The 11,552-nt window shown below is 53.3% G+C and overlaps 1 protein-coding gene across 16 annotated transcripts in view; it reads right to left on the minus strand.

Moving 5' to 3' along the window:
* Nucleotides 1-891: 891 nt before the first annotated feature.
* Nucleotides 892-11,552, minus strand: part of PCBP2 (poly(rC) binding protein 2) — an 18,721-nt gene continuing 8,060 nt past the window's right edge. For 2 of the 16 annotated variants that reach the window (XM_006030579.3, XM_006030574.3), the window contains 6 exons: nt 11,158-11,199; nt 9,924-9,996; nt 9,414-9,452; nt 8,350-8,405; nt 7,655-7,824; nt 892-1,418 (listed from right to left, as the gene is read on the minus strand). In XM_006030579.3, the coding sequence (XP_006030641.1) occupies nt 1,382-1,418; nt 7,655-7,824; nt 8,350-8,405; nt 9,414-9,452; nt 9,924-9,996; nt 11,158-11,199 (417 nt within the window). In that variant the 3' untranslated portion in view covers nt 892-1,381. Of the gene's footprint in view, nt 1,419-4,186; nt 5,103-7,654; nt 7,825-8,349; nt 8,406-9,413; nt 9,453-9,923; nt 9,997-11,157; nt 11,200-11,552 lie in introns of those variants that run through there. The other 14 variants (XM_006030581.3, XM_006030578.3, XM_006030575.3 and 11 more) reach the window with 13 other exon arrangements.

An 11,552-nucleotide genomic window follows, 5' to 3' on the forward strand; every position in this document is an offset into this window, starting at 1 on the left:
TCCTGGTGCCCGAGGGGCAGCATGGCTCAGACCTGCCTGCCACTGCAGCCTCCCTCCCACCTGAGCCAAGTGGTGCCTGCTCCCCAGCCCCTGCCTGCCTTAGGCTGCTCCATGATCACCAGAGCTCCTGGTTCTTTAAAAATGGAAAAACGTGGATTTTAGTTTCAAAGCATGGAAAAATGTGGATTTTGGGCCAAGAGTGGGTAGAAACACAGGAGCAAAGAGCCACTGCTGCAATAGCAAGAAATACTGTACAACAGAAGATTTGGGGGGAGTTTTTTTGTTTTCTTTTTTACTGTCAGTGTGAACTAAAAAACCCCACCACAAACTGTATTTTTTTTTTTCTTTACTGACAAGCAAACTTTTTACACTCTCGTACTGTTTCTTGGGTGGACAGCGCTGCTACTATAGAGTGACAACATTATAATGAATATATGTTGCTACTCTACATTAGCAGCACTGTCCACCCAAGAAACACTGACAGTAAAAAGTTTGCTCATCATAGATATACATACATGTTTAATGGTTCATTTATTTTACTGACAACCAAAAGTTGGGTTTTTTGTGCATGTACACCATATATTATTTTTACTGACACTCGGCAGACATGAAGGGAAGGGTTTTTTGTCCCCTTTAAAACTGGCTGGAACAGCTCCCGTAGCCCTGGCAGCCCCCTGTAACCTCCACTTCCCTACTAGAGTTAAGGCCAGGCCACTCCCCTGGGTCTAGAAGTGGGTCAAACCTAGCTGCTGTACAGGGATTTACCGGGGAGTAGAACAAGGAGCACCCAAACCCCCACTAGCCCCCAGCGAGTGGGAGAACAGACCCATTTCTCAGGGCAAACCGAGCTCAGTATCCCACACCCTAAAGAAAGACGTGAGACACAGCAGATCCATTAACAAAATATCCTCCAGGTTCTATTCACAAGGAAAAGCTCCAGTCCATCTTTTTATTTTTTTTTTTTGAAAAATTTTCCTGACATTACAGAACTAAACGGAAACGTATTAATATTCCACTCGTACATTTCTTGACATCAACAGAAAAAAAAACAAAAAAAAAAAACAAAACAAAAAAACCACAAACTTGGTGAGCTGAAGGAAAAAAAAAAATAAAATAAAATAAAGGAGGGGGGCGGAAAGCTTACAAAACTAAAGGGATGGATTCTCAGCATTTTAAACAGCTGAACAGAGAGGAATTAAAACGCTGCAATTAAAAAAAAAAAAAGAAAAAAAAAAAGGAAGGATCATGAGTGGATGGGGAAAGCGTGTAGAACTGAAAATTTACAAACTAGTTAAAACCTGGACTCTGACTGTTTCCAAACTACAGATGGATCATGGTGATGAACAGCAGAAGGGGTAATGAGGGAAGCCTTTGCATTCTTCTAGCTGCTTCCCATTCCACCGGTCTCCGAGGAAAGCCTGCAATAAAACAGAGGCATGACGGCCGGCTCAGTATGAGAGCAAATCAAGGGTTAAAATAGATGGGGAAGCCGATTTTGGGGTGAGGCCCCTACCCCCAGTCTGCCCGTTTGTGCGGCCTCCATGGCAGAGGCCAGGGGTGCTAGGTGCTGTATGGAGAGAGGCAGCCTGGTTAACCCTCCAGGACATGCAACCCCAGTGTTGCACAGGGGTCTACACACCTTGGGGGCACAGATGTGGATGCGTTGCCTCCCCACTGTGCAGCTCTCCAATGGTTAATTGGTCTCCAGTAGCTGCCCTAGAGCAAGGGGAGCATGGGGGGCTGGATGGGGCCCCACCCCTGCCCAGGGGCAGAAGGACCCTCCCAGGCTCAGTGGACCAGGGTGCCCCAACTCCCAGCCATAGCAGCTTGCCTGGCACTCAAAAGAGATTGAGGGCACGAGAATGGTGGTGGGGGCTCCCCATGAACCCCCTCACCCTACTAAGGGTGCTTGGCTCCCAGCCACAAGGAGCTGGACCAGCCCACCTATGGGAAAGAGCCAGGGACAGGGGCTGTGCTGTGGGAGCCAGGCCAGTCGCAACTCCAGGACTCACCCAAAAAGGCAGCCACAAGGCAGGAATCGGACCCAACAGGAATGGACATGTGTGGACACCTTCCCCGCCCAGACAGACCACCCCCCCCCCCCACAACAACCCCCCCCCCAAATACACATAGGAACAAAATGAGGCACAAGCCAGAGCTCCCCATCCCAACCCTGCCTCAGCTCCTCCAACCATGTCAGGAACCTGGACAAAGGCAGTTGGGACTCACTAGGACTGAAGCCCCAGCTACATTGGGGCAGGGGATCTAGAGCTGCCCTCACCCCTAGACATTTCCCCCAAGGAGCTGCTGGACTCCAGACCCTTAAGAGAAGGCCCAAGAGCCACAGCAAGCAGCAAGGAGGCTGGAGGAGCAGAAACTGAAGGGTCAGTGCCAGGATGGTTCAGGGTCAGGCCAGGAGACTTGCCTTGGCCTGAAGATGTCAGTAGCTGCAACATCAGCAGACCCCCTTGCCTCCCCTCTAAGGATAGGGCTTCCCCTTCAGACCCCAAGGAACATGCCCTGAAAGCCTCGCCAAGCACACAGCTCTGCCCTAACTCCAAGTGGGTGAGGGTGGGATGCCAAGAGCAGGGGACTCTGATCCATGGGGGCTTCTGGCAGGGCCCAGGCCTGGGTGGAAGGTGCAGACTCAAGAGCCCCAAACAGGCTGAACTTCCAGCAGCAGAGACCTGTGGGAACACTCCCTCCCAGGCCTAGAGCCATTTCCCATGCCAGCCCAGCCAGCCACCTGCCACCCACCATATCAAGGCACCAGCCCAGCCAGGAGCTGGATCAGGAGACTAAGTAATTTGCCCAAGGTTACAGAAATCACAGGCCCCAGCCCAAGCCAGGCAGCTGAAGTGAGATTGCCAAGAGCCAATTTTCAGCCCCAGAGGAGGAGGAGGAGGAGAAAGGGAAGGGACTGACCAGGCAGAATCCGAGCCAGCGCCAATGGGTCTGGAAAGCCACAGCACAAGATAGGACCCATTGAGCAGGGACCAGCTGTACCCAACATGGACAGAGGGCAACAGCGACAGCTCCACTACTCCTGGAAACTCCTTTTCTGCAGAGGGGAGGGCTGTACAGGGGGGCTCAGCATCTGAGCCAGCAACTACCACCCCCCCACCACCCAGGACCGGAGCCCTATGCCACTCCACTGCTAGAGAAAGCCATGTGCCCCCCCACACCCCATAAAAAAAATTAAAAAAAAATCCTACTACACTGGCTCCAGAGTCGCAACAAAAGCTAGCCAGTTCCAGCCATTCCTTAGCTCAGCACAGTTACCTCTACCCTGCAGGAGCCAGCATCGGGAGGGGTGAGGGCAGCAGCCTAGGCTACATGATATGCCCTGGGCAGAGGAGAGGGGTGAGAAAGAAGGGAATCTCTACCCCACTAGGCTCCTGGGACAGGCCCTGCCCACAGGCCAGGGCCTAAAGGGGCACATACGAGGGAAGAGGAAGAGCTAGGGGTCACCCCAGCTCCCCACCCCACCGCTGAAGGAAGGAGTCCTACCAGGATGGGTAGGCGTCTGGGGCCCATTTTGGGGCAAAAGAAGTGGCTGTGTGCACAAGACTGTCCTGCCACTCAAGGGACTGCAAGATGGCAGCTTCCTGGGCATGCCTGATGGAGCAGAGACAGGCACCAGCCCTCTAGGGAAGGAGCTTCAGCCCCCCCACCTCCAACTATTCACAAGCCTTTGCCAGGCAACACTAAGCTGGCTCCATCAGGGCACCTGCCTGTACAGCTCCAGCATGAGCACAAGGGCACAGGCAAGAGAGGCCCTGCCCTGGACTCCTCAAGCTTCGCGGAGCTGTTCTGCTTTCCCATGGAGGGCTGCAGGGAGGGGATGGTTCAGGGAGGTGGGGAGATGCAGGTCGCACTGGGCAGAGCCTTTACCTGCCACCCTAGGGAGCAAGCACTGTCAGAAGTCTGGATCTAGGAACCGCTGGGTTCCCTGCCACACAGAGCCCAGCAGCTCTTGCTTTTAGTGGCTGCTGAGACCAGTGGGAAGGAGGCAGCTCCCACCATCTCCCACTGGAGCCCCAGCAATGTCTCTCCACACCCAAAAGGGCAGAGGTGGGGGTGATCCCCACAGCTTGGCTCTACCCCAGGGGGGGGGGGGGGGGGGGGGGGGGGTGGGGGGAGGGGGGGGTCCTTTGTAAATCCAGATTAGAACTGGGTGTCAGCAAGGGTTGGCAGTGGGTTTTCCTTGTCCCAGGGGGAGAATGCCTGGGCTTCAGCCCTCGCTAGTCAGCACAGAGCAGCGCAGATTCTCACCGTGGCAACTTTATTACAAGTACAGACATCAAAAGTGACAGCAAGGCCCAATAGCCCCTTCCGCGACTCGGCCAAAAAGAAAGATGCAGCGACGCGAGAATCATTTATTCGATACAGTTCCCCCCCTCCCCAAGCTTTTGTCTTCGGGCAGCAAGGCAAACAAGCTACTAAAAAGCAATGGCTAGGACTATATAAATTGAGAAGGAATTAAAAGACAGATCACTAGGCTCCAGGACTGGTTAGAATACTTTGTTTGAGCGTCTCTTGACTCACTGAAGCTCACCAGCAAGAGAGAAAGAGACAGAAAGAGAGAACCACTCCATTCTAAAAAAAAAAAAAATAGTAATAAAAAAAAAAAAAAAAAATCACAAGCTCACTTCTGAAGTAAGAAAAAAAAAAAAAAGAAAAAAAAGAAAAAAAAAGGCTCTTCCAGTCTCCTCTACGGGATCCCCACGCTGACACCAATCTGCTGTTCCGCTAAGTCACAAGCAGACACTCAGTAAGGAGAAAATCTCTGCTTTTCCGCTTTCAGTTTGTTAGTAACACAGGGCACAGCTGAGGTGGTGGAGGCACCCTTAGCAGCAGACACAACATTTAGAGCCAGGAGAGGGACGGGTTTCATGCCAAGCAGACTGGAGACACAAGGGGCGGTCGGAAGAGGGTTGGGGAGACTGGAGGGTGCGTCGGAGACCCCCGCGGTGGCGAGCGAGGGGGTGGTGGTGGAGGAGGAAGAAGAAGAAGGGGTGGAGGGTTGAGAGAGGTTGATGCTGAGGTGATCAGGGATCGTGACGGAGGCTGTCTGGGAGGAGGGTTTAGCGCTTTCTAAACTGTAACAGAGGAAAAAAGGAACAAAAGAACGGGTGGGTGGATGGGCACAGCACAGAAAAGCAAAGGACAAACAGCTTCAAAAAAATTTGCCTAGCTTTGACAACGTGGGGAGCAGGGCTGGCCACGGCACGACCTCAGCTGAGCCAGCACCCTGCTACGCCCCCACCCGCCCCAGCGCCCTGGAAACTGGGACTGAAGACTGCTCTATTTATTCAAAGTGTCCTCAAAAAGGCAGCAAGAAGTCGGACGGGTTTACAACTGGGAGCTCAGCACAGCAGCTACGTCGAGGCACTGCAGCATTAACTCCATGTGTGCTAGTTACACTGAGGTTACAGGCCCTGCGCCTTGCGTGGATGGTCAGGGCAGCCTTACCAAGCTACACTCTTGTTTGCTAGCTGAGCAAGCCTGGAGGCCTGTTTCGAGTAAAAAGATGCCTCCAAGTACTTTCAGGACTGGTCTGGTCTCTACAGTCCAATGGTCACAGCTTCAGGCCTCAGCTATGGTAATGCTGGTCAGCAGAGTAAAGGCAGGGGCATTTGGATAGATTAAGAGCATAAAACAGGCAAGTTAGACTAGGGTTGGTCGTGACAAGTTGCATTTCCCCTGGTTGTGTTTGTGGACAGTAAGCAGGACTATCCCCAGCAGGTCAGAGCCCTGTGCACGACAGGGCAGGGAAGGGGGCCATAATGGCCCCCTGACTCTGCCACCTCCCAGCTATGCTATCATATTTGGGGGATGCGAGCACTGCAGGACACCAGCTAGGCCTGCAATGTAGCATCATGGCCCCTGGAACTCATCTGAACTTTCCTGGTCAGACATCAAGAATGCACTTACCCATGCCTACCTTGTTTAGTGAGGGCTATTTCAATAGGCTGCTGCCCCCTCTGCTTTACAAGCTAGCTCTTTGACCCCTGTCCTCCTGTTACCCAAAACTGGACTATTCCTACCTGCAGCATACAAGCTAGGGCCATGGCCTCAACCTGATCATCAGGGCACCTGCAAGTAGGTTACTGCCTTTCACTGCAAATGCTGCTGATTTGGGAGGTAGAGCGCTATGGTTTTCCTCATCCAGGGGAATGCGTGTCAAGGTAGCAAGAATCTCCTCCAAGCTAGGATCAAAAGCCTGGCCAGTGTTGCGGTCAGCCCACCCACTGTCACCAACTAAGCCAGGACCCAGGCTACAGTCCACAGAAGCCCAGGAAGAGCCAGGGGCTGGATGGACACTGCCAGAAGTCATCACTTCAAGCCTGCGGGCAAGAAGCCTCAAAGCCAGGCTCCAACGCTGCCCAGCCAGGCACAAGCCTGCGTTGCGGCAGGACTCCACTGCAGCAGGCTGCGTGGTGGGCAAGGAGCCAGCCAGGCACGCCCCAAAGAGCTGACCTCACCAGCGAAGGGGATGCTTTGCGCCTTATGAGATCACCTGCTTGCCTAGCAAGCTGCGGACAGCACAGCGCAGGGGGAAGGACATGGCTGGGGAGCCTACAGCAGCCTGCTGCAGCATGGGTGCCCGCCCACCCAACTGCAGAGCTCAGCGGAGAGCTCATACCTGCTGCGAGCTTGCAATTCATCATGTGCCTCTCCCCACAGGCAGAGTTTAGGGGTTTGGGGGCTGCTATGCAAGGAGGTTGGACTCCACAGCAATACTACAGTCCCTAGTCTCAGTTCTCAGCATTGCTGCCAGCCACCCCTCAGGATCCCCCTGTCAAGCAGCTACTGGCATAGGTCAAGCAGTAGGTTGCTTTAAAATCAGCCAGGTCTATCCTGACTAGAAGCCTTCTCATAGCCCCAGAAGCTTCATTCTGCCCTAAGTTAGACCTCAGCCCTATTTATTAGCTAGGAGGCTGGTTCTCAACATTAAGATTTATGGGACCCCTTGGAAAAAGCATAAGCTCTTAGTTTTCACTCAGTTTTTTGCCTACAGAAAAATAGAGAAGTTTGTCACGCAGAACTCTGACCACAAGAGACATGGGTTTTTTCATCCCTCTGGACTCTTCTCTCAACCCCCTGGGTGCATCTTGGGAATCCCTTTGCACACCTAGCAATACTGACATTGAGAGAGACCCTTGAACAGCATTTACGGCACCCCAAGGTGCCACGGCACCCTGATTGAGAATCACCGAGCTAGGAGGACATGGATCTAGTGAACAACTTTCTCGCAGTGCTCCATGAAAAAGCACCGGCTCATCCTAGCCCCCTTGATTCAAATCTTCAATCCCATTTGCTTAGCAGTGCCCTAAAAGGCAGTTCCACTGTTGGGAGCAGGGGGCTGAAGCAGGTGGGTAGGTTAAGGGGTGGGGGGAAAAAAAAAAAAAACAAACAAAAAAACAAACCAAAACACAAAAACAGTATGGGGAGGGCCAGGGAAAAGCTCATCTCATTTCCACTCTTAAATACAAGGAAGCGAGTGACTGCTGGGAGCTACAGTGCAGCTGGGCGAGCTGCCTAGAGACTTCAACGCTGCCCTAGTTTTGGCTGCTGCGCCCACTAGTGCACCCCACCCCCCCTTCCCCCTCCCACCACATGCACTCCCTCCGGCTACTCGGAGACTTACCTGACATTAATTAGATACTGGGCCAGGCTAATGCTGGCTGCAGATCCAGTTATGGTAACCTGCCTGTCAGTAGATCCTTCCACTGGATTGGCAATTTTGATCTGTGCCCCAGACATCTGACGGATCTCATTGATTTTGGCGCCTTGACGCCCGATGATGCAGCCAATCAGCTATGGGAGAGAACATCCCTAGTTAGAAATGGGCGCAATGCAGTCCAAGCCACCCCCATGAGAAGCATGAGAGCTTCAGGCTCACTGCCCACCTCCCGGTAGCCTCAACTTACACCCAGGGAGATGCTACTCAGCAGGGAAACTGAGGCACTGTCAAAGCCTTATTCTGGGGTTTCCAAGAGACACGCACCATGTCTTGAGCACCATCTGGTACTCCACGGAAGACAAACCCAGCTACTAAAAGCTGATGCCACATAACTGCAGGGCAGCTGGGCTGAACCTATTAGGCTACAGAGGGAACAGTCAATCATGATTACCCTGGACACCAAAAAGGAAGGGCATGTTCCTAAATCATCGTGTGCGTAGGTAACACGTGCTGTTCCCTCACTTGAGGGCATCAAAAGAGCTTGACGGTCAGGCAGGCTGATGGGGCCTATTTATTTTGGAATCCAGAAGCAGCTGCCAGACTGAACTCTGCATCTCTCAGCCCTCACCCTTGCAGCCTGGGGTGGGGGAAATACTCACATCATTTGGAATGGTGAGTTCATGAGAAGTAGTTTGAGCAGAGGCATCCAAACCTGCTGAAAGACAGAGAGAGAGCAGGACATGCTCAGTGCAATGCGGTGGGGGCCGCAGGCAGATGTAGAGCAGACCAGTCGAACCAGCATTTGCCGCTGGCGTCATTGTTGAGGTTTTTACACAGAAGGAAGGGGGTGGAAGGGGTGGGAAGAGCAAGCAGTGAGAGGTTACTCAACCCCCGCATGAGTCCCCAGCCCCCACCACACTCCTGGTCCCAGAGGTCTGCCCCCTCAGGCTCTTCCTTCCGGTCAGGACAGTCCCAGAGCAGTGCGCCGTTACTGCGTGGGCTCCGGGCAGTGCCCGATGGAACCAGAACACTTGATTGCCAGCGTTGGAAGCTCGAAGCCACCCTTATCCCAACCTGAGGACCCCAGCAGGGCACCACTATAATGCCAGCCACTCAGGTGAGCCGTGTGTCCTTCGCCTGCTCAGCATGTACAGATGGGGCCAAGCATGCCCTTGCCAGGATGCCCCCCCAGCCGCTCCCTGTTTGACACCGATGAGGCTACGAGAGTTGAAACCAAGCTGCAGTTAGCTGTTGCCCTTTGCTACATGGCACTGGGGGAGCTGCCTTCCTAGTTGCAGGGAAGTCTTGCTCACTGCCCTGGAAAGCAACAGTTGGCCAACAAGACGAGATGCAACGGGCCTTCTACTGAAGTGTCCGGCTGCGCTCATCAAGCCTAGCAGCTCCTTCAGAACAGCTGTCTCCCAGCCCACCCTCACGCCCTTCTTCCCACTTCAGCTCTAATAGATTTGGCCATCTTGAGCCCCCTTGCTTTCTGGAGGGATTAAAACGCCAACTGATTGTGTCAAAAGCTTCTGCTCTCCACTGCAGATTCCAGCTGCCTCCATCCAGGCGGGTATAGTCAAGCCAGTCAGTACCTACAGCCCTCTGCCCCCACCCTGCCACCCCTCATTGCACATAGCTGGCAGCATCTGACAGGACCCGCAGACTGTGTTCAGTATTAATACACAATAGAATACTACAGATTTTGTTTTTTAATCATTACCCCAATAGCCTTTCACCTCTGGAGAGCTGGAGTCAATGCCTGTTAAGATACAAGTGAAAATGAGTTTGGTGGTCTCGACCCTATGGCCCTAAACTGGATAGTCAGCTACATTTATTAAACTCTACAGCGAATTTGGCACAAGTCAAACAGTCGTCTGCTCAGGACTGGAATAGCCGGAGGGGAGAGAGAGGGGGCTGCAGGTCAGGAGCTCGAGGTGCATTGGCAGAGCTGTGAAGGATGGGGTGAAGGACAGAAGCATGAAGATCCTGCCTGGTTTATACCTCTAAAGCCCTCAGCTGCCCACCCGGACTGGCGCTGGCAGCGACGGGGGCCCCCCCCCCCGGCACCACGACACAAGCGTTACCTGATGCGGGGTTTGTTTGGTTTGGCTAAAAGACACCTAAGTGAAGATGATGCCATGAGGCTGCGTTACAGAGAAGCCAAGCAGCAGTTCCCGGGCTGGGTTTTGGCCCACGCTAGCTTACAGAAGGAATAGCCGAGTGTCCATACCACTGAATCCAGTGTTGCCATGAGACATTGGAAAGTGTGACTGTTGCATTGCCAACTGGTGCAGCTTGGTCAGCTGGAGGAGAGAGAGAGAGAGAAAGAAGAGGGCTGACGTTAGGTAGGTGGGGACTCAGGGTACACCTAGGAATCAAGAGCATTTCAGAGAGACCCTGCAGTGGCATGCAAAGGAGACCCCCCCTCCCCCATCCCCCCAGGAGGGAAGTGGGGGGGGGAGGGGAGGGAAGAAGAGGGCAAACAGGAGAGAGCCAGGTAAGTAGCCCCCTTCCCAGAAGAGTGGGGTGAAGAGGAGAAAAGCGCTAGGGTGAGAGCACCAAACCTGGTGCCCAGGAGAGTGAGGGCGGCTGCATAGTGCTCAGAAGGCTCAGGACAGAAGCAAACAGGCAAGGGGAGAGGGGTAAAGAGAGGCTCAAGGCTGGGGTGGAAAGGGGGGGGGGGGGGGGTCAAGCATCCACAAGGTAGAGGGAGGTCATGAGGGGGAGACCAGGATGGAATTGGGTTCTGTTCTCTAATCAGAGCAATTCCTAAGCCAGTCTAGCCATTTCTTGCCTCGCCTAGCATCAAAACCCCTCCCTCACTGCTCTAGCTTGCCACGAGCAGAGATGAGCTTCTGACTAGCCCTGCCCTCAAAATCAGCAGCCCCTGCACCTACAGGTATGAGTGGGGGTGATGGGTGTATAGCCAGCCAGGACAGCCCTGGAGCATCCTACAGCCCAGTAAGAGCCAGGGTCAGCTCTGGAGTCATTCCCCCTTCCACAAGCAACCTGAAACTTTTATGCCGCATCCGGTACCACTGCTAAAGCACGTGGCCCTGCTCCTGCTTCTGCCGGCAATACCGGGGTCTGCACCCCAAGAACCCCAATGACAGCGAGCCATGTTTTGTTCTGCTTCCTCTTTCATGGGCTTTGCTTCCTAGCAGCTTGGAAGGGGGAGGGGGCAGCCTGAGCTTCTGTGAAAGGGCCAGCTCAGGGAGTGTGTGCATGTGTCCTGGGAGAGAGCTGGAAGAATCTGATCTTATGACTGGCTACAGGAAGGGCTAAGGGTCAAAGGGCCCTGTCCTGGTTTCAGTGACTAGATTGGATTTGGGACCAAAGCTGACAGCTAGCTGAGAAAAGCCCCGAGAAAATTTTGGAAGGGAGAAGGGGATTTCAAGACAAGAAGTGTAAATAAAAATTAAATTAAAAAAAAACAAAACAAAAAAAAAAAAAAAAAAACTTACATCTGGCTGTGGAATGGCATACTGTCCTTGAATGGTATAGGCCTACAAAAGGAGGAAAACAGTCCTAATTAAAACCATCGGACAGTCACCCAGTGACAGACAGATTTCAACTAGCCAGGAAGCCAGAGAGCCAAGGTGGAGAGCTCTCGGGGGCAAGGGGGCTGCAATGCTCCAACAGGACGGATCTATGGGAGGGGATGGCTGCCTGTGTTGGCCTTAACATGGAAATAAAAGGAGGGGGCAGGGGTTGAAAATTGAGTGTGTGGTGTTTCCCTCCCCCACAAGAGCGGCAGACAAGAGGTTGGTCTCCTGATGAAGATGTATGGTGTGTAGTGGAGTCAGACAGCGGTTTTAACCCTGTGCACGCCCCTGCCCACCCGCCCCCCAGGACAGCC

The sequence above is a fragment of the Alligator sinensis genome, unplaced genomic scaffold (assembly GCF_000455745.1).
Source record: "Alligator sinensis unplaced genomic scaffold, ASM45574v1 scaffold1542_1, whole genome shotgun sequence".
Taxonomy (NCBI): domain Eukaryota; kingdom Metazoa; phylum Chordata; order Crocodylia; family Alligatoridae; genus Alligator; species Alligator sinensis.